General features: G+C 42.1%; 1 protein-coding gene across 8 annotated transcripts in view; it reads right to left on the minus strand.

Moving 5' to 3' along the window:
* The window catches only part of TNIK (TRAF2 and NCK interacting kinase), a 335,955-nt gene that overhangs the window by 254,318 nt on the left and 57,697 nt on the right, over window positions 1-23,940 (minus strand). For all 8 annotated transcript variants that reach the window (XM_040428231.1, XM_040428228.1, XM_040428235.1 and 5 more), the window contains exon 2: window positions 10,479-10,544. In XM_040428231.1, the coding sequence (XP_040284165.1) occupies window positions 10,479-10,544 (66 nt within the window). The remainder of the gene's footprint in view (window positions 1-10,478; window positions 10,545-23,940) is intronic.

Below are 23,940 nucleotides of genomic sequence, written 5' to 3' on the forward strand. Positions count from 1 at the left end.
GCTCAGTTGTCTTACATTTATAACTGGCGCTGGATGCACCGAAGTTATGGCGAGGCCTGCGCCTCTTCATAACTCCGGCGGAACCACCGCCAGCTATGGGCCTTTATTTGGACCGGCATCTAAAACGCCAGTCCTAATAAATGTGCCCGTTAGACTTTTTCAAGCAATGTAAAAAAAAAAATCTTGAGAAATATATATTTTTTAATACAGTGAATGTTGTGGCACAATAAACGCACAATATGCTTTTTTCTTACCTGAGCTCCTCTTATTAAAGCGGTTGTCTCACTTTCAGCAAATGGCATTCAACATGAAGAGAACGTTAATACAAGGCACTTACTAATGTATTGTGATTGTCCATATTGCTTCCTTTCTGTATTCAATTTTCCATCACATTATACACTGCTCATTTCTATGGTTATGACGACCCTGCAATCCAGCAGCAGTGGCCATGCTTGCACACTATAGGAAAAAGTGATGGCTTCTCCGGTGGCTGAGACCATGATAGCGCATATGTGCAGCAGATCCTGTCCCAGCCACCTCGTATTTGCGCTGCAGCGATGGTTATAACCCCTGGAAACGACACACGTATAATGTGATGGAAAAATGAATCAAGCCAGCAAAAGAGGCAATATGGACAATCACAATACATTGGGATGTGCTTTGTATTGACTTTGTCTACATAATAAATGCTATTAAAAGTAAGACAGTCCCCAGGTTCCATGTCTAAGACCTAAGTAAACAGTGCAGCACAGTGGCCGTCCAGTGCATGGGAGGCAATAGGTCATCAGTATCTGATCAGTGGGGGTCTGACACCCGGGAACCCTGCTACTCAGCTGTTTGAAAAAGCAGCTGACTTCTTTCTGTATTTCCGAGGCCAGTGACGAAATGTTCATCAGTCACGTAGCGTAGGAGCAGCTCAGCCCCATGTAAGTAAATGGGGCTGAGCACGATACAAAGCACAGCCGCTGTACTTGGTAAGCACTGAGAAGGCCGCAACGCTCACATGAGTTCTGCTGCCTTCTTAAACAGCTAATCACTGGAAGTCCCAGGTGTCAGACCCCTGACCAGATACTGTCCAGAGGATAGGTCATCAGTATTGCAGGGCTCCATACACGTATTGCACGTTAATCTCGGGTCTCGGAACCCCACTGACCAGATACTATCCAGAACAAGCATGTCAAACTCAAAGGCTAACATGGGCCAAAAAAACAAAATTTAAGTTTATGTGGGCCGCATCAAAAAAAAAATAAAAAAATCGTACATTTTCATAGAACAACATTGTTGTTTCATGACTGCTGACCCCCAACATCCCGTTGCCCAATAACACAAGTGAGACCTATATATATATATACAAATATTAAACTTCACTATAAGACGCACCTAGGTTTTTGAGGAGGAAAATAAGAAAAAAATATTTTTTGTGCTTTTGGTGGGCTTTGAATTAATGGTGGTCTGTGCATGACACTATTATGGGGGATCTGTGGATGACGCACTGTCATGTGGGGGATCTGTGGATGGCACTGTTATGGGGGACCTGTGGATGGCACTGTTATGGGGGATCTGTGGATGGCACTGTTATGGGGGATCTGTGGATGGCACTGTTATGGGGGATCTGTGGATGGCGCTGTTATGGGGGATCTGTGGATGGTGCTGTTATGGGGGATCTGTGGATGGCACTGTTATGGGGATCTGTGGATGGCACTGTTATGGGGGATCTGTGGATGGCACTGTTATGGGGGATCTGTGGATGGTACTGCTATGGGGTGGGATATCTGTGGATGGCATTGTTATGGGGTGGGGGGATCTGTGGATGGCATTGTTATGGGGTGGGGGATCTGTGGATGGTGCTGTTATGGGGGATCTGTGGATGGCATTGTTATGAGGTGGGGGATCTGTGGATGGAACTGTTATGGGGTGGGATATCTGTGGATGGTACTGCTATGGGGTGGGATATCTGTGGATGGCATTGTTATGAGGTGGGGGGATCTGTGGATGGAACTGTTATGGGGGGGATCTGTGGATGACACTGCTATATGTCATCCACAGATCCCCCTCATAACAGTGTCCCCCAATACACCGGCCCTCTGCTCACCGAAGTATTTATAAACATGAATCCTTATCCTGTTATTAAGTTGAACTAACGCTGCGCTCTCCCATGTTCCCATGTTCCCCTGTATCCCCACAGCACTTACGAACACGCTTCCATAGCAGGCAGAGCGGACGGCACCAGTAACGTCACTCACTGACGTCGCGCGTCTGCTCCGCCTGCTTCATTCATAAAGTGGGCGGAGCAGGCGCTCGACGTCAGTGAGTGACGTTACTGCTGCCGTCCGCTCTGCCTGCTATTGAAGTTTAAGTAAGTGCTATGGGGATACAGGGGAACATGGGAGAGGGCAGCGTTAGTTCAACTTAATAACAGGATAAGGATTCACGTTTATAAATACTTTGGTCAGCGGCGGGGCCCAGTGACTGCACCGGGCCCCGCCCCTAGTTACGGACTCCAGCCCCTCCTCTCTCCCGGCTCATACATAGCAGTCTGCGATGCTGCAGCGTCGCAAACTGCGCTGTAAAATGGAAGCATTCGCTCCATAAGACGCAGGGGCATTTCCCCCCACTTTTGGGGGGGAAAAAGTGCGTCTTATGGGGCGAAAAATACGGTACTTTTCTTACCTTGTGAATCTGGTACCCTGCGTCTATAGCCGCAATGGCGCCGTCCGCAGCATGTCAGAACTCCAGGCGGAGCCTGATGACGTCACATCAGGACGTGACGTTTTTCCTCTGCACACCTCCATCCTCTCCTGGACCGCCTCCGCCAGCCTCCATCCTCTCCTGGACCGCCTCCAACTGCTCCGCCATCCTTCAACCGCTCCTGGACCGCCTCTGACTTTTTTATTTTATCTCCGCCCGCCTCCAGGTAACCAGAGCAATGAATATCTTTGCCAGGCCGCAAAGATATTCATTGCGGGCCGCATGTTTGACACCCATGATCCAGAGGATAGGTCATCAGTATTAAAATCTTGGGAAACACCTTTAATGAGCAGGGGACGATGCAAAATGAAAACTGCCAGTTTTCTATCGAGAAGGTGAGGTGACTAAAAATGGCTGTTCTGGCATAGTTTTTAGTTTTAGTTTTTAATGGCGTTCACCTGAGATACAGCATGTGATATTTTTATACAGCAGTTAATTATGGACATAGCGATACCACACGTTATTTGTTTCAGTTTTAGACAACGAAAGCATTTTTTTTTTAAGTTATGTTTTTGTTTCAACATTTTCTGAGAGCCATATTTAAATTTTTTTCTGGCAATGGTCTAGTCTTTTTTTGCGGGATGAGGTGACGTTTTCATTGGTACTATTTTGGGGTACATAGAGACGAGGCGACCAAAGCATGGTTATTCTGGCATGTTTTTTAAGGCGCTCCCCTGACAGGGTCATTTTGTGATAATCGGACGTTATGGTTGCGGCAATTTTGTGTAAAAAAAATTTTAAATAGTAAATGGCTTAATTAGGGGAAAGGGTTGGTTTTGTACACTAGAAACTTTTTTAAAAAATTTCTATAAAACACTTTTTAAAACTTTTTTTCTTACTTTTTATTTTTATCCCACAAGGGGACATCAACTTTTGAAGGTCTGATTGCTGGTTCAATGCAGTACAATACAGTACAGTACAGTACAATACATGCTGTTTTGTACTGCATTGAACCTGTCAGTTTCCACACTGACAGTTCCCTAGGAGATTCCCTTGGGCCTCCTAGGCTTCCATACACAGGAGACCCAGCAACCATCGACACCCCATGAGTATCAGAGAGGGAGCCTCCTCCTTCTGTAAGCTCCTCAGACGGGGGCATCTACGGGGTTAATCTGCCAACATCTCAGTTTTCAGTGATTCTGAAGGATACAGAAGAGGCCTGGCTGTCAGTAACAAACCAATCAGAGCTCCATACACGTATCGCGCATAGATAGCTGTGAGAAGATGTGAGAGCTGTGGGAGTTAAAAAAAAGCTAAGATATAAATGTATAAAATTACAAGTTTTACTGAATCTTTTCCCATAAAACTATATAATCAATCAGCTCAGCTCCTCCTGCTCTATAACATACTGCCTGCAGACTGTACTGTATTTTCATGGTGACAGGTCCTCTTTAACACAGCAGAACAATAGAAATTGCTAAAACTGATCTGAACATGGCCTTAAAAAGACACTGTATCACAGGTAGGGAAGATAACCAATTTACTTTATGATGGATTACATAACAACGTGGAAGTAGTGCATAGAAATGAATGCAAACACGTTCTGGATTGGAATGCAAATAGAACTGGTGCCAAGAAGCTATGTTAAAGTTTCAACTTGCCTTAGGAGGACTCTAAGAAAAGACAGTAACAACTCTCAATGCTTAGTATCGCAAAGGTCAACACTTCGATCATCTTGGAGGAACATTTCCAAATCTTACAAGAAACGTAGTTTGTTCCACTGATGAAAGACAACCCTACCAATGATCATAGCACATCTGATTTACTTACAGAGTGAATGTCGGGATACATGAAAAAAAATAAAAAATGTTATCATCATTGTAGTCATGGTGCAAAGTTAAAAAAAGAAAAAGCATAAAAAAGGATTACAGCTAAAAGAAACAAAATCTCTGTCTAGTACATTATACATCTCGCATAAATTAAATTATAGCATGTGATAGCATGTGGTGTTGAAAATGTTTATTTGCTGCAGTAACGCAGTAGTCCTAAATGCTTAGGAGGTTACCAAATAAAGTTATGATATTTAAAGTGAAACTCTGCATCACAGCTATACATAATACCTCATGGAACCGTATTATGGGTCATAATATTTTTTATTTATATAGTGCCAACATATTCTGGAGCACTTTACAACTGTGGAGAAGACAAGTAATCAAAGTAAAAGACAGAAGAAGAGAAGTTCCTGCCTGTAAGAGCTTGCAATCTAAATGGAAGTACAGGAGGGGCATAATAGGCATATGGTTCTAATTTAGTCCAGGTGACCAGTGCTGACAGAGAAATGACTAAAGAGGTCACCAATCAGTAACTGAATCAACACAGAAAGTGATGCGTCAAGGAGAGCTACTTGAGGATATGATGGTGTGAAGACATTTGTGACCAGGGCAGGTTATGTACGGACCATGGACTCTGGTTATGTGGCATAGTTCTCCTTCTGAATGTTAAGAGCAAGTCTAATGGTCCGATAGAGTTCTATGAAAAGGGTGCAGAACAGGGGACGTTCTGCAGATTGAAGTGGGAGGATGTCATAAGGGAGGATAAAAGCTGCAGGTCATTAGCTGAGTGAAAAGCCAGTCTGTTAAGTGCAGTAGTTGAGGCGAGAAATAATTAGGACCCGAATTAGTGTGTCAGCGGTGAGGTAAGGACAGAAATACAACAGGATTTGGCAATAAAATGAATGTGAAAGAAAGGATAGATCTGAGTCCAGCATAACTCCAATACATCGGGCCTGATATCTAGGGAGGATAGTTGTATTATAGACAGCGATATTAGGTTTATCTAAAGGAGATGACAGAGGAACCAGAAGGAGCTCAGTTTTAGAAACATTATGCTTGAGATATAAAGGGCATGTTCCATGTTTTCACCGAATATTTGTAGCTTGAATGATGTGGATCACACTGTGGATTCAAAGAGGCTAATCTGCATGAGGACTCCTGCTGAAATTTCCAGACGGAAGCTGCGCCAAAACAATACATGTCCCCTCTTGAGGTGGATTTGAATGGTAATGCGGATTCCCATTGAAAAATCTAACATTTACCCAACCAGAGCTTTAGGGGAGCACTAGACATGTTCTGACAAGATCATATTGGTGGATGTCATCAGCATGGAGATGGTACTGGCAACCAAGCTGCTGATAGTCTGCCCAACTGGTATTCTATAAAGAGAAAACAGGAGGAGGCCCAGCACAAAACGTCTGGGAATCCCAACAGAGAGTGGAAGTAGAGTTGGCAAGGCAAACAAAGTGTGGACAGAGAATGGAGGACAACCAAGATAAGAGAGTCAAAGTAGTGGAGAGTTCATCATCATATAATGATGTACTGAACATAGCAGGATAGTTCCTGATAGAGGAGCTAATCAAGGCCTCGGATGTGAGAACAAACACCCGAGGCCACTGGTCCAGGTCAGGGTCAGGTTCAGATCATAACACTCCACTTTAAATAAAACTAAAGATTTTATGGGCCATAGAAAAGTCAGTGTGAGGAGTTAAAATCTACAAAGCAATTATGATCTGCACTTGGAATGACCCTAGCTGGCTTCTCTCATTTGGCAAAATGTGACTCATCAGGAACTTGCTGCTTTTATCTTACAGACTATTAATGTACAAAGATCACAAATGACATATCTGACCTGTTATTGTGAGCATTGTAAATGAGACATACAGTATGTTGTCTACAGAAGTAACGATCAGGATTTTCTCTCTTTAGGAGTTTAGAAGATTTAGCATATCAAGAAAATCCAAACTATTTCATGTTCCACGTTACATGATGAACGATACCAGACAAGGGTCCATTAGCAATAACCAAATTCATCTTTCAGATGCACCCACTGGTTACACCTATTCCACCCTCATAAAGACTTTATTGAACTCGATTTCTCTGTAATTCTGGGCAATGGTTTTAACTACTTTGAAACTCTGTATGGAAATATTTGTATAAATGGACTTCTGAATTTAAGTGAACAGTTATCGTTTCCATTCAGCAATGTTTCAAAAGTATTTATGTTCCAGCTGTAATGGAAAGAACAATATAGAACGTGTGTCATGTGTCGCTGGATTATTGGCCTCCCTTGGACTCATGGAGCACGAGGGAGTGCTGTGTAACTCATGCTGAAATAATAAGGAAATCTATTGGAGCCCAACCGCAATCTGTGCAGACTCTAAATAAAAGTGCGAGAGCATGTTCTGATGTCACTTTCCTTTGTTCTGAACACTGCACAGCTCTATTGTTAACCACTTTGTTCTGTAAACTGCTCAGCCAGGCATTAAATTGCAAGGAGAATGTTTTGTATGATCACTTCTAAAATTACATTTATCAGAAAATATCTCCAGCTGGATAAGGCAGATATTACATCTCGACAAAATCCAACAAGAAAACCTTTCAGATAGTGATCACACTGATTAAAAGTAACTAAACATCTCCCAGCTTAGATGTCCGTGAGCCACTAGATACCATATGGCACACACAAATAATATTATGTCAGCCCTTTGGTAGTGTTTTATGGCCAAGGGGGTTCCATTTTTGCGCTCCTACTACCTTCTCAGACTCTTTAAAGAATAAGTGAACCCACTACCTCTAAACATTCAGCACTGTCAAAGGAATGTCCACTTTGGATATACCTACTTGTTAGAAGGGTCCCTTAGCAATAAGCAGATCACAAAATGTCCACCCTGCAGCCCACCCAGGCAATTAGCTGTTATCCGTGGGGAAGTCTAGCACCAGAACAAAGAAAATTTAGCCTTACGCTGGGTTCACACCAGAGCGTTCTGAAAGGAGCGCTCTGTATGCACGATTGTACGGGCGTTTACAAGCGCGCATACAGAGACAAGTGAACACACATTGTCGCGCGTTCCCGAAAGTCTATGTACGGGAACGCGCGACAAACTCCCAAAAAAACGCTCATGTACTTGTTTGAGCGTCGGGCGTTTTACAGCGCGATCGTACTCGCTGTAAAACGCCCAGGTGAGAACCATTCCCATAGGGAAGCATTGGTTTCTCCTTGTTGAGCGTTTTACAGCGCGTAGGAACGCGCTGTAAAACGCTCAGGTCTGAACTGAGGGTTACATGGTGTCCATACAAATCAACGGGTTGTCTGTGTAAAGTAGGACCTGCCAGATCCTTCAGACTGAGAGACACAGTTTCAAATCCTCTCCACTCTGGCCAGGAGATGATGATGTAGAACAGAAGACTCCACCTGTATTTAATTGGTTTTCCAGAGAGATATTTTAAAAAGTCCAGAAGTGGATGAAAAAATAAATAAATAAAAAAGCATCACCTTTACTAATCCTTTTCCACTGCCATTCTGACACTGCACATGTCCCCACTGGTCTCCACTTCTTGCCTCCGACATGATGCATGGGAAATGCCTTGGAATGTCTGTTCAGCCAACTACTGTCTAATGAGGGTCACTGATGCAACCAGTGGTTGGCTGAGTGGGCATTTCAAACCATTTCTTGTGTCGATCCAGGATCAGTAAAAGGAGCAAAAGGTAGCAAAGTTGGAACGACAGCGGCAGGGGATCAATGAGGGTGAGTAATAAATCTTTCATTTTTATCCCTTGGCTGATTTTTATTTTATTTTAATCTCTCAGGACAACCCTGTAACACAGAATTCCCTATTATCATATGTGTAAATTATCTAACCTGGATAGCCCCTTTTAAAGGTGGTCTATCACCAGGAAATTCATGGATAGACACAATGCCTTGTAGGGCTTGCTCAGTTGAATAAAAAAAAAATACCTTTCAGTTAGTGATCTGCTGCTTCATTCTGCAGGAAAAAAAAAGTACTTTTCATCCACAGGCAAATGAGTATTTAGGTACATCAAGAGTAGACTTCAGCTACTCTATGCACCCTTGAACCTCCTACTTCCTCTGCCAGTCCATTCCTTATCCTTGACTGACAGGACCAGTAATATGCAAAATAACCGTGGAGCCCCAGTTATGGGTCTTTAACACAGTGAAAGCCAGATACCCCTCAAAGGAAAGAAAACCGAGCAAAGGGGTGTCCCCATGACAGAGATCACCAGATCTACCATATTAAGTGGCCCCTATGTCAAGATCCCGCTCTTTTACAAGCCTTAAGGATGTGATGGGGAAGACCTAAGCCAGTTATCCATCCACAGACAGCTTTTTCAGGGTGTTGCCCCTCATCAGTGTGGAGTAGGATTCTGGCTAACCAAGAGCAATGCGTTGGAGACTTCTCAGACAAAACAATAGCTGATCTTAGGGAGATCAGCTACAAAGAACACCATGGAGCCTCATTAAAGAGTCTCAACACAGCAATCCGAAGTGCAAAGCTTCCTGGGAAACAGTAATATGCAAAATAACCGTGGACCCATAACTGGGGCTCCACAGTTATTTTGCATAATACTGTTTCCCAGGAAGCTTTGCACTTTGGACTGCTGTGTTGAGACTCTTTAATGAGGCTCCACAGTGTTTTCTGTAGCTGGTATCCCTAAGATCAGCTATTCTTTTGTTTGACAGGACCAGGTTCATCTTGCCTGTCCCTGGTAATGAAGGAGAGGTAGGGACTGGCAGAGGAGGCAGGAGCAAGGTGCACAGAGTTGTGCTCTTAACTGCTCATTTACATATGGATTATAAGAACATTATTTACTGCTCTATAAGATGTACTTTTTCCCCCTAAAGTGGGAATAAAATATCAGTGTGTTGTATGGGGCGAATACTATGGAGTGCTTCCACTATGGAAGCGCTCATTAGTACAGGTGGACCAGGAAGAGGTGAATGCAGCACTCACTGAACTTCATACTCGGCGCTTTTTAGTCCTTGGCCACTTGCTGTGCTGTGAATGCACACATTTTGAGGACGTCAGCGCACTGTGATCTCACGCTGTGCACATCAGGTCATAGCACAGCACGCGGCAGGAAGAAATGGATGTGAAGAGCAGCAGCGGCGGTGTCTAGAGCAGGAGAGGCAAGTTAATTGTTAATTATTTTTTAATGTCTGCTGTGAGTCGGGGGTCTGATCTGAGGTCTGCTTGGGGGTCATTCACATCAGGCTCTGATCTGATGTCACTCACATTGGGGGTGTGATCTGAGTTCTTCTTGGGGGTCATAATCACATTGGTGCTGTGATCTGAGGTCTGATTGGCGGTCTTATGAACATTGGGGGTCTGAGCTGAGGTCTGATTAACATTGCTGGTTTGATTGGGGCTCTAAGCTGAGGTCTGATGAAAAATATTTTTTTCTTATTTTCCTCCTCTAAAACCTAGGTGCGTCTTATGGAACAAAAATACAGCACTTTCTTCTCTAGAATGAAGCAAAAGATCGCTAAGTGAAATGTACCATCACATTCAGCTGAGCTAGCCTTACAAGGCATTGTGCCTGGTTTAACAGTGAATTTTCTGCTGACAGACTCCCTTTAAGCTAAATAAGCTGCATGCACTTTACAGTTCCATTAAAGTGAATTTGGAAATGAATGGCTCAGAAATCTGAAGAACTCTGAAATAAGAATAGCGACAGAACCTTCAAACTAGTGACTCATGGGGATTCCAGGTCACAGGTCTACAGAGATGACACCTTCTGACATGTGTTGGTGAACCCTCACTGACTATGTCATTCAAATCAAAATTTCAGGCCTGAGTAAAGACCTGTTTTAATTACAAAATGTATGTTTTTGAAACACATTTAGCAGATGTAATAGTTGTAGAAAATGAACACAACAATCATCATTTTTATCACGTATCTTATGAGATCTTAAAATATTTTCAGAGGTAACGTACCTTGTAAACTTGCCCATATGTGCCATTTCCAACAAGTTCTACTAGTTCAAAAATTCCTGCAGGATCCTAAAAAACAAAAAAAAAAGTTCAGAAGGCATTTAAAATACACATGCTCCACATATAGCACCTTACTAATGTCTGAACAAACCCAGACATACTGTATGTTTGAGTACTGAAATACTTGAATACACTATCCTCTAAACTGCTTATACTTCGTTCAAGAAGGTTTATCCCGGGGTATCCAGCTGCTTAGTAGCATGAGTAGCATGGGGTGTGTGTTTGTGTATATATTCATCCATATGGACTTGGAATACTATGGATGGATTTGCATGCTATATTCTGGATGAATGCTTGTGAACAAATCACACCCATGTAACAATCGACACCGAGTTGTCCTAAATGACTAAATGCATTGGATGCACTGAAGCGATATAAAAAAAAAATCCTGCAACGGTGAACATAGCTTTTAAAGGGTTTCTCTGGAATTTTTTAATTGATGGTGTATCGGTACGATAGGTCATCAATATCAGACTGGAACAGGACAGAGTGGATGGAGCTGTGTAGTACCAGTGCCTCTTTCCGGCACCACAGCTACTGTATAACAGCTGATTGGTGGGGGTGCCAGGGGCTATGCCGTCAATATAAAAAACCCAGATACCCCCCTTAAAACAGATTTATAAAAACCAAAAAAGGTCTTCTCAAAGACAGGCTTCTACATATAATAAATTTATTGGGCCTAATGGTTAGATCAAAAATGAGCACAAAAGACTCAGTTTGTAATGCAACCTGTTTTGATACCTGTAAAAATGCATTGGCAGAGCACATACATGGAATATACTTTACACAATGAAGAGAAACTGAGCTAAGTTTTATTAAAGTCAGCTTTTTAATACTATGAAAAGAACTGCAAGATGGGTGCATCATAGTATTATAGCATTATATCACAGACACTCATAATCAAGGAAACGGACAGAGTTCAGATCAGGCAGACTTCTTTGAAAACTCAGTCCAGAGGTCAATGCAGGAGGCAAAGGGTAAGAATGGTGAACAGGCACAAGTCAGTACACAGGCAGACAAATGGATTATTGGGCTTTTGCAAAGTCTAGCAGAAGTTAACAGAACCGACTGACCAGGCAAGAGGTGGACACCCTGCAGAGAATACGGTACATAGCAGAGCAATCGGAACCACACAGCCAGTAACTGCACACAGAGCAAAGAAGGATTAACTTGTATTTTACTTGTTTGAAACCAGTTTAAGAAACAGAAATTTTACTGGTCAGCATCATAAGAAATTTAAAGGCTGACCGTTCACTTGGCTGAAAGCTATCCCTCCCAAGGCCCCCCCCCCGTCCCCGTCCCCGTCCCCAGTACACTCTCAGCTCGGACAAGCTTGTATCAGTTCTGAATAAACCAAAAGAGAGAATGATGCTGTCAGACATCTAGAGCAGTGGCCTTTTTCCTGAGAACAAAAAGATCGGGCATGTTGAAATCCAAAAGCTTGATCCTTCTTAACCCCTCCCCACCCCGAACATATGGTAAGCCATTCAGGGGGAAAGTGGTGGCACTCTCATACATACATCAAATGGTCAGCCAGAGAAACTGAAATTAGAGGGTTCAACTGCCATTAGTCTAATGTGTATGGCCACCTTACACATAGCCCTGACTGTCAAAAGCAATTGTACTGAGAATGGCCACCTAACAATGGGAAACACAGACTAAACAGTAAATTAACACAGTAACATTTGAAAACATTGTGAAAACTTTAATTAATTTTATTCCTAAATTGCTTGAAAAATGAAGACTCCATGGTGAGACTTAGACACATCTCCCATGTTTGAGGATTTTCTAATGAAGCTCATCTGAATTAGCCAGCAATTTTCACTCATTGAAGATCCCATTAGTCATCTAAAAATGTGCCTTTCCACAGCTTGCACTCTACCGGGAGAAATTCATTAAGCAGTGATGGCTTCAGCCAGGGCTCTTCACTTGCTCCTACTAATGTTTAAGTCATTGATCTTCATTTGGCAACATCTTAACTTGTGTCTTGACTTGTTGGCCATTCTATTACCCAAATTATTTAAAAAAGCTCTCTACATGGACTTTTCCTTAACCAACCAACAGTTTATTGCTGATGCCAAAGAGGTTTTCAATGACAACAACTTGGAACTGTAGTAAATAAACCTACCCCCTTCTGTAATATGGAAAGATTAGCTTAAATCTGAGTAGACATGATCATAATCCAGTTAAAAGGAACCTGTCCAATGAAAATGCTGTCTAATCTACCTGCATCATGGTAGACAGCAGGAGGAACTGAGCAATTTAGCATGAAAAGATTCTGTATAATATATAGTGGGATGTAATATTCTGTGTTAAATGTCTTCAAAAAACAAGGGGCCACTCCCTATGTCTGGAGAAAAAAAAAGATTCCGTCATAAGAGGCGACAAGCATTCTTTACTGTAAGATCTGTGAATCTCTGGAATAGCCTGCCGCAGGAGCTGGTCACAGCAAATACAGTAGATGGCTTCAAAAAAGGTTTAGAGGAATTTTTAATTCTAAATAATATTGAGGCTTATGGCAAGGTATAGAAATCTTGTTCTACACACCCTTTCCCGTTGGTCCAACCCCTTTTTAAATGGAAGATGGACATTGATACTGGGATCGATGTAGCAGGATTACATGTTGGACTTGATGGACTTTTGTCTTTTTCCAACCTTAACAACTATGTAACTATGTAACAACTATGTCTATTTTATTCATATAAATTCTTGCTCATTCAGAGTTTAGGAGACCAGTGGGTGGTCCTACACAGTGACTGACAGTCTCACATTTATGAGTAGTCATACAGAGATAGCTGTCCACAGAGACTGGACCTCTAATCTCTGAATTGAGCAAGTAGAGATATACTCTATAGAGTCCTTTTCTACATGAGATGATTGTTCATTGTGAAAGGTCAAATCCTATGGATTTGCTGATCAATAGACAAGTTCACCTTTATAAACAACCCAGAATGGTCTTAAAGGGAGTCTATCAGTTCTCAATTGTGGCCTACTAATCTGTAATATAGGGTGGTTATAATCCATATACTGCTGTAGATAACGTCCAATTTAAATGTGCATACTCACCCCTGTTCCCTCGCAAACGCACGCTGGAATACATTGAGAGGACTCATGAGCTGCATGCATATAATGAAGAGGACTTCTGAGAGCACAGCTCATCAGTCCTCTCAATGTATGTCAGTGGCGGTTTGCAGAAGCACAGTGGTGGAAAGGGAGCAAGTTCGTTGCAATTCTGTGGCAACTGTGAACTAAACTGATTAATAAAAAGTTTTTAGCCCCCAGGGTTGTTCTGAATTTTAAGAAAATTGCCTACCAGAAGGAAATGGTATAGAATGAAAGAAAAAAAATACAATTACATACCTGTTAAATCCCCTGCCGCTCTCTGCTCAAGTGAGCACTGCAGTATATTACTAGCCTCAGCAGTGATGCCTGCATGTACCGCATGTGACCAGTGATTGGATGAAGCATCACTTGAATTATGTGACATAATCGCCGCGGAACCAATGGGGGCCACCAGACAAAAAGAAATTTAAGGCTACTTTCGCATCTGCGCTTTTGTATTCCGGTTCTAAGATCCGCCAGAGGATCTCAAAACAAACGCTTCAGCTTTGTCACCATGCATTCTGAATGGAGAAAAATCCATTCACAATGCATCAGTTCCGGTTTGTTCAGTTCTGCACACTGGATACAAACCCGCATGCAAGCTGTGGTTTTGTGTCCGGTCTGCGAAACGGAACAAATTGCATCCGGCACCAAAAACAATGTAAGTCAACGGTGTTGGATCCGTTTTGATTTAATACAACCGCATCCTAGCGGAACGGATGCATCCAGATGCATTAAATCAAACTGAACCGTTTTGACATCCTCTGCCGGATCTCAAAACCAGAATACAAAAAACGCAGATGTGAAAGTAGCCCAACATGTGGGCGATGAATTTTCTATATTTCATACCATTTCCTACTGATAGAATTGTCTTAATAATTCCACACACACATTCACCAATGCTTTCAAAGTACCCATATTTATTACTTGAAACTGGAAATTCTTGCTATAATGACCCGGGTTTCCTATCATGCAGGATGAGACTGATGACTCGGCTAGCCATTTCTCTAAACTCACAATTCTGGGTGCATTTAGCTCCTCATTCAGAGGGAAGAAATCATGCAGAAAACCGAGTGGGTACATTCTGCAGCACCGCTGTTACCTAAGCAACTCTAAATTGTCCCTGAAGAACCTAAGAAAAAGAATGGGAAATGACAGCTTTGGTAATCACTGCTGCAGACTTCCAAGAAATGCACAGGTGCATTAGCAAGCCTCTTCAATGTTTAAAGAGTAGCTATCAATATTTATGACCTTTTACATACATATGGAATGAAATGAATAAGTTATCAGCGGTAATGGGAGTGCGTGCAGAAGGAAGAACAAGTTACTTAGACATTAGACTTAGCCACAAAACAGAAATTGGAGCTACAGAGATTACAAAAGTCATTATAGTGTGCATTTAAAGACTGTATTCACACTCAAGACCTCAAAAATGATATGAACATCAGTACCTATAAGGGATGGCTATCTGCTATTTATCTTCCTCAGATTTTGCTCCTTGGCTGTTTTTATTTTTTAACTCAGCTCCATTAGGGCCCGTCTTAGCTACAGTGCCTACAGGGAGTCTGAGGTAGTCTGAGACGTACCTACTGTGTTGTCCCCACCTCCTCAGATTGGCTTCTGTGTATAAACACAAGCTACTGTTGTGCTGGGATTTTTTTTTTAGCGCATCAAAAATTCATTGGAAAAAAAAAGCACCAATAAACCACACTGCATCGGCAATTACTACAATGCAAAACAGCTATCACGGTTAAAAGTGTTTTTTAAAAAGCAACATGTAAACCACCCTAAATTACAGATTAGCAGTCCACAATTGAGAATAAGTCTGTGATTTTCTGGTTGGATTAATGAAAATAACTGACCAATGATTCATCACAAATGCACAAGATGCTCCTGAACAGATAGTATGGAGGTACGGATGTCGGACCTCGTCTATGCCCTCTCCTAGGCATATTTGTTCAGCAATTGTTAAATCCTGGAGAACCCCTTTAAAATCCATTATCCTATTCACAGTCACATTGCTCTGCGCTCATACACCCTTAAGGCATAAGCTCTCATGACCAAAGACCAACTACCTGGTAATGCGTGCTGAGAAACTGGTAACAAATTGACCCATTTTTCTAATAATAAAAAATAATTCTAAAATCACTGCCATTAGTAAACATATTAAAGAGGTTGTCAATGTTCAATTTTTTTAAGTGCTTCACATGGTGCAAAATAATAAAATAAATCATGCTCGTCATTGCGGACATGACCGCTCAGCCAATTACTGGCTGAGGCTGGTCACCGCTGCAGCCACTGATTGGCTGAGCAGTCATTTCCCCACAGCTCTCTCTCTCTTCAGCTCCTACTTTCTCTTGTCCAATAAAGAAATCCTATCTCTGTGTCCCAAGATTCATGCATGTCCCCCTCCTCCTCCTTACACTCCTGTGACAAGCTGAAAGACAAGTGGCTGGAGCAGGAGCTTCCCTTCTGTGTCCAATCTGCAGGACAAAAAGACTGTTACACTGGGTTCACACCTGAGCGTTCTGAAAGGAGCGCTCTGTATGCGCGATTGTACGGGCGTTTACAATCGCGCATACAGAGACAAGCAAACACACATTGTCGCGCGTTCCCGAAAGTCTATGTACGGGAACGCGCGACAAAACGCCCCAAAGTCGCTCAAGTACTTGTTTGAGCGTTGGGCGTTTTACAGCGCGATCGTACGCGCTGTAAAACGCCCAGGTGAGAACCATTCCCATAGGGAAGCATTGGTTTCTCCTTGTTGTGCGTTTTACAGCGCGTAGGAACGCGCTGTAAAACGCTCAGGTGTGTGTTAAGGCCACCCCTTTACTAAGCCCCACTCCCTCAGCAGTTCTGTGCAGAATTTCTACAAGACTGTTTGTGTCAGGATCATACAGAAAGTCCAGCAGACTGACGCAGTGAGGGCAACTACATTTCTTTTGATTGATTTTACCATTCACTTCTGGCTTCAGTTCCTTTAGCCCCTTAAGGACCTTGCCATTTTTCACCTTAAGGACCAGGCCACTTTTTGCCTGAAATGTGTCACTTTATGTGGCGATAACTTTAAAACGCTTATACTTACCCAAGCCTTCTGAGACTGTTTTCTCGTCACATATAGTACTTCATGACAGTGGTAAATTTGAGTCATAATATTTCATTTAAATTTACTTAAAAAAATACAAAATTTACCAAAAATTTAGAAAAATTCACCATTTTATAAATTTCTCTGCTTTTAAAACAGATAGTGATACCTCCTAAAATAGTTATTACTTTATATTCCCCATATGTCCACTTCATGTTTGGATCATTTTGTAAATTACATTTTCTTTTTTTGGGACGTTAGAAGACTTAGAATCTTAAAATTTTTAAGAAAATTTCCAAAATCCACTTTTTAAGGATCAGTTCAGGTCTGAAGTCACTTTGTGAGGCTTAGGCCTCATGCACACGACCGTTGTGTGCATCCGTGGCCGTTGTGCCGTTTTCCTTTTTTTTTCGCGGACCCATTGATTTTCAATGGGTCCATGGAAAAATCGGAAAATGCACCGTTTTGCAGCCAAAACCGTGATCCGTGTATCCTGTCCGTCAAAAAAATATGACCTGTCCTATTTTTTTGACGGACAACGGTTCACGGACCCATTCAAGTCAATGGGTCCGTGAAAGAACACGGATGCACCCAAGATTGGCATCCGTGTCCGTGATCCGTAGGTTACTTTTTATACAGACGGATCCGTCTGCATAAAAGCTTTTTCATAGTTGAGTTTTCACTTCGTGAAAACTCAGAACCGACAGTATATTCTAACACAGAGGCGTCCCCATGATGATGGGGACGCTTCAGGTTAGAATATACTAAAAGAACTGTGTACATGACTGCCCCCTGCTGCCTGGCAGGTGCTGCCAGGGAGCAGGGGGCAGCCCCCCCCTGTAGTTAACACATTGGTGGCCAGTGGGCCCCCCCCCCTCCCCTGTAGTTAACTCGTTGGTGGCCAGTGGGCCCCCCCCCTCCCTCCCCTGTAGTTAACTCGTTGGTGGCCAGTGGGCCTTCTCCCCTCCCTCCCCCTCCTAATTAAAATCTCCCCCCCTATCATTGGTGGCAGAGGAGAGTACCGATCGGAGTCCCAGTTTAATCGCTACTGCTGTCCCGGTTGCCATGGTTACTTAGCAATTTGTAGAACCATTATACTTACCTGCGAGCTGCGATGTCTGCGTCCGGCCGGGAGCTCCTCCTACTGGTAAGTGACAGGTCATTAAGCAATGCGCCGCACAGACCTGTCACTTACCAGTAGGAGGAGCTCCCGGCCGGATGCAGACATCGCAGCTCGCAGGTAAGTATAATGGTTCTACAAATTGCAGCAGTAGCGTCCTGGTTGCCATGGTTACCGATCGGAGCCCCAGCGATTAAACTGGGACTCCGATCGGTACTCTCCGCTGCCACCAATGATAGGGGGGGAGATTTTAATTAGGAGGGGGAGGGAGGGGAGAGGGCCCACTGGCCACCAACGAGTTAACTACAGGGGAGGGGGGGGCGGCCGCACTGGCCACCAATGTGTTAACTACAGGGGGGGGGGGCTGCTGCCTGGCAGCACTTGCCAGGCAGCAGGGGGCAGTCATGTACACAGTTCTTTTAGTATATTCTAACCTGAAGCGTCCCCATCACCATGGGAACGCCTCTGTGTTAGAATATACTGTTGGATTTGAGTTTCACGATGTAACTCAAATCCGACGGTATATTCTAACATAAAGGCGTTCCCATGGTGATGGGGACGCTTCAAGTTAAAATATACCATCGGATTGGAGAAAACTCCCATCCTATGGTATATTAACTCCTGACTTTACATTGAAAGTCAATGGGGGACGGATCCGTTTGAAATTGCACCATATTGTGTCAACGTCAAACGGATCCGTCCCCATTGACTTGCATTGTAATTCAGGGCGGATCCGTTTGGCTCCGCACGGCCAGGCGGACACCAAAACGACTTTTTTTTTTCATGTCCGTGGATCCTCCAAAAATCAAGGAAGACCCACGGACAAAAAAACGGTCACGGATCACGGAAAAACGGAACCCGTTTTTGCGGACCGCAAAAAAATACGGTCGTGTGCATGAGGCCTTACATAGTAGAAACTACCCATAAATGGCCCTATTTTAGAAACTACACCCTCAAGGTATTCAAAATTGATTTTACAAACTTTGTTAACCCTTTAGGTGTTCCACAAGAATTAAAGGAAAATGGAGATGAAATTTCAGAATTTCACTTTTTTGGCAGATTTTCCATTTTAATCCATTTTTTTCAGTAACAAAGCAAGGGTTAACAGCCAAACAAAACTCAATATTTATTACCCTGATTCTGTAGTTTACAGAAACACCCCATATGTAGTCGTAAACTGCTGTACGGGCACATGACAGGGCACAGAAGGAATGGAATGCCATATGGTTTTTGGAGGGCAGATTTCACTGGGATAATTTTATACTGCCATGTCACATTTGAAGACCCCCTGATGCACCCCTAGAGTAGAAACTCCAAAAAAAGACCCCATTTTGGAAACTACAGGATAAGGTGGCAGTTTTGTTGGTACTATTTTAGGGTACATATGATTTTTGGTTGCTCTATATTACACTTTTTGTGCGACAAGGTAACAAAAAATAGCTGTTTTGGCACCGTTTTTATTTTTTGTTATTTACAATGTTCATCTGACAGGTTAGATCATGTGGTATTTTTATAGAGAAGGTTGTTATGGACGCAACAATACCAAATATGTATTGGTCGTTTGTTTCAGTTTTACATAATAAAGCATTTTTGAAAATAATTATCTCCATATTCTGAAAGCCATAGCTTTTTTTATTTTTTGGGTGACTGTTATGTAAGGGCTAATTTTTTTCGGTATGAGATGACGGTTTGATTGGTACTTTTTTAGTGTGCATAAGACTTTTTGATCACTTGGTATTACACTTTTTGTGATGTAAGATGACAAAAAATTGCTTTTTTTACTGTGTTCACCTGAGGGGTTAGATCATGTAATATTTTATACAGCAGGTTCTTATGGACGTGGCAATACCCAATATGTCTACTTTTATGTTTATTTAAGCTTTACACAATAACAGCATTTTTTAAGCAAAAAAAAAATCATGTTTTAGTGTCTCCATATTCTGAGAGCCATAGTTTTTTTTTTTTTTTGGGCGATTGTCTTAGGTAGAGTCTCATTTTTTGTGGGATGGGATGACGGTTTGATTGGTACAATTTTGGGGTGTGTATGACTTTTTGATCACTTGGTATTACACTTTTTGTGATGAAAGGTGAAAAAAATTGCTTTTTTTTTTTACACCGTTTTTTTTATGGTGTTCAGCAGGTTGTTACGGACACGGCGATATCTAATATATCCACATTTTTTTTTTACATTTAACACATGTTTTAGTGTATCCATAGTCTGAGAGCCATAGTTTTTTTTATTTTTTGGGCGATTGTCTTAGGTAGGGGCTCATTTTTTGTGAGGTGAGATGACGGTTTGATTGGTACTATTTTAAGGTACATACTACTTTTATTTTTATAGAGCAGGTTATTACGCAAGCGGTAATAACTAATATGTCTGTTTATTATTTTTTTTCTATATGTCTCTTTTTATTGGAAAGGTTTTTTTTTTTATTGAAACTTTAATAATTTTTTATTGTTAAAAACACTTATTTCACTTTTAATATTTTTTTTTTTTGTCCCACTATGGGACTTCAACATTACAGGGTCTGATCCCTGTTTCAATGCAGCACAATAAATCTATATTGTACTGCATTGACTATCAGTGTATAACAAAGTGTAATACACTGATAGTTTGACTATGACTCCCAGCCTCGGGGCTGGGCCTCATAGGCCTCCGTACATGCCAGGCCCTAAGGCCTTGGAATGGCTTGGGGCTGCTATGGCAACCATCAGGTTCTCGCCACCGCAGCACGGGGACCCGATGGCTTCTAGCGAAAAACCTCCCATATGCCGTGGTCAGCGCTAACTGCGGCATATGAGGAGTTAATCCACCGGCAGTAACAGCCAGATCCGTGCTGCTCATTGCCGGACCACACATGGGGGGAAGGAAGGACCGCAGGACGAGAATACTCGTCCTGGGGCGCAAAGTATGGTCATTTAGGACAAGCATTCTCGTCCTGGGTCCTTAAGGTGTTAACATTATAGTTATGCAGAGGATTTTGAGCTCTGCATCTGAAAACAGCGTTCAGACCCCTGATAAAGATATATTAGGAAATTCATTTGAACAACAGAATGTTTAACCTCAACCTTAAGGTACTATTACACTAGCAGATGTCATGGAACAAAACCTTCGCTTTATTATACTCATCGATATTCGTTTGTACCTGCGATTGTCCCTCGTTCGCTTTTAAATCGTTTGTTGTTATTACATGTGGACAGATGCTTGGTCAAGAGGTTGGTCTTCAGGTGGAATAAAAGGTGTGACAATGAATTAGGTCATGGTGATGGGTGTACCCCACCTGGTAATCACCCAATGTACCACCCACTGTATGTCCCATTCCCCATCCGGTAACGTATTTCCGTTTCAAGGTAGCCAATGGAAAAAAAAAAAACATGTAAATTTCAAAGACACACCTATTGCCACTCCCCAAAGCCATGCAGTAGATCATTAGCGACTAGACAACTACATATTATACGAACTGATCTACTAATGACGAACAATAATTCTATAGCAAGCTAAAAGATCATGATGGACGAGAGACGAGCGATTTATCGCTCATCTTTCAATCATTCATACTTGATACAATTCTCGTCCATTTTCACTCGAATGCACGAGAATTGGTACAATATTCGCTCCATGTAATAGTACCTTTACTGTATACAACAAATATCTGCAAGTTCGAGGAAACAGTACACGCCAAAAAAATGTACCTGTGATAACCAAGCTGCCTATCTTTGATGTGAAAAAGGCCTCCTTAGGAACTGCATTGCCTTTTATTTTGTTGTTCAATTACTTTTAATAAAGAAGTCATATTGCAAACAGCAGCACAGCTGACATACAATATTTCCATCATATTGAGATCAGAATACATAAAGCCACTGCACATGACACTGATAGTGAACAGCATGGATACATTACAACTTCTTGTGGAGCAGAAATTGATAATTAAAGAGGACCTTTCATCAGAATCAAGTATGTAAACTGAATATACATACATGGAGAGCGGCGCCCAGGGACCCCCCTGCACTTACTATTATCCCCGGGCGCCGCTCCGTTCTCCGGTGATAGCCTCCGGTAAAGTCATAGTTAGGCTCCACCCATTTGAGCCTGCCGGCGTCTCTTTCTCCTATGCTGTAGCGCTGGCCAATCGCAGCGCTCAGCTCATAGCATGGCTAAGAGCTGAGCGCTGCGATTGGCCAGCGCTACAGCATAGGAGAAGAAGACGCCGGCAGGATCAAATGGGTGGAGCCTAACTATGACTTTACCGGAGGCTATCACCGGAGAACGGAGCGGCGCCCGGGGATAATAGTAAGTGCAGGGGGGTCCCTGGGCGCCGCTCTCCATGTATGTATATTCAGTTTACATACTTGATTCTGATGAAAGGTCCTCTTTAAGCAAAACACACAAAACAAAAACACTTAAGACGTAAGACGGAAGGGGGAACGGGAACACAAAAAGAAAAGGTATCGCTGTGTGAAGGTGGGAATCTGTCAGAATTACCCTCTACCATTAGCTTGAGCTAACCATCTAAGAAACGCCTGAGTATCCTTGAATAGAATCCAAGGGGCCCACGTTTTAAGATATTTCCGGTCGGTATTGCCTTTTATTTTGTTACATAAGTCTTGTTTATAAAAATTTGCCTGGAGGACACAATTTTGAACATGCATATATGCTTACTGCATTGTCTCATGGTACTTAAAAGGTGTTCAGTGACAAAGCATATTCAAAATTTTTCAAACCAGCTCCTGGATCCGAAAACTAGGTACTAACCATGCAGGTTCCCCAAAGTTTTGCTTTGGGCCCTTTTCTTTTTTTGTTATTTTGAAAATGTAAAAGATAAAAATAACAAAATAATCATCTTTAACTTCTCTTTTTCTCTTTTTAAAAAGAGAGGGAAGGGGGATAAGTGACTCATTTAGTGCATCACATATTACAATGAAATGCACTTTTATGGACATCTTTATCAAGGCCTATCAAGAGAACAATAGAGCTGTTTTACTGTCATCCCAATTCTATAACTACTATTATACAAGTAGATAACATGTTCCCCTCACATTAGCAGTAAACTGACAACGGGTTACCTATCAATATAGGAGCTTTATCTCTCTGTGATGACTGCTACAGAAGGACAATATTTTGTATTCAATTTTCAATGTCAAAATAGTCTTTAAATAATAAAGAAAAACGGGAGAAAATTCTAAAAACACTGTTTTCTATGAATACTCCTTACAGCAATTTCCTTACAGCAGTGTTCCTTTAAAAGAAAACTCCAGACTCAAGGCCTATATGAGTACATACCCTCTTTGCCCTTGCTACTATATGTGGTGTCATCTTGCCTATCCCATCTACTACAGTACAACAGACCTGTCATTCATCCACTGAACCGTACCTTTTGGTGATAATGTGATGAGCCTCTTGATAGCACTCTGTTTGAAAAACACATTTAGAAAACAACGATTCCGCTTTATTTACATTTATTGCATGTGCTCTACCAGCCAGTGTGAAAAATAGAATGTCTGAATTTTAGACGGGTAGTCAAAAGAAAAGTAACAAAATTAACAAAAATAATAAAAATTATTTTCATTATTATGATTTAGTTTAAAGGGATGTTGCGATCCCTAAAAAAAAGTTAATGCTAAAAATCGAATTTGTTCCTCTGGGCTGGAGGTTTGCCACTGCTTCAGTTTGACACAGCTGAAAAATGTAGGAATGCCCCCTCAGCCAATCAGTGTCCTAAGAGGGGACACTCCCCAGACTGAGTGAGCCTTTGGAGGAGTTGCCGACTGTGTGCACCAAGGACAGGAGGTGTAGAGCAGCAGGGACAGGAGCAGTGGCAGAACAGTAGAGGGGAATAAACAATTCCTTGTTATTTTTAACATCTTCCAGTCCTGTACACCCCATTAAAAAGAAGTCATTTTCTAATGATCAGTTTCCCGTAAAGTTTTTATATTATTTTCTGTTTTTCGTATTCAGTACATGTGCAGCTTTTTTAAATGCTGCAAACAACTAAAAGCCGGCTGTATCCAAGGTCTTGTCTTGCATGGAAAGAAAGAATTCCTAATGTGTTAACTCAGCACGCTGTGTCATTATTAAGCGCCACTGGCCTAGATTTCTC

Source organism: Bufo bufo, chromosome 4 (genome assembly GCF_905171765.1).
Source record: "Bufo bufo chromosome 4, aBufBuf1.1, whole genome shotgun sequence".
Classification (NCBI taxonomy): domain Eukaryota; kingdom Metazoa; phylum Chordata; class Amphibia; order Anura; family Bufonidae; genus Bufo; species Bufo bufo.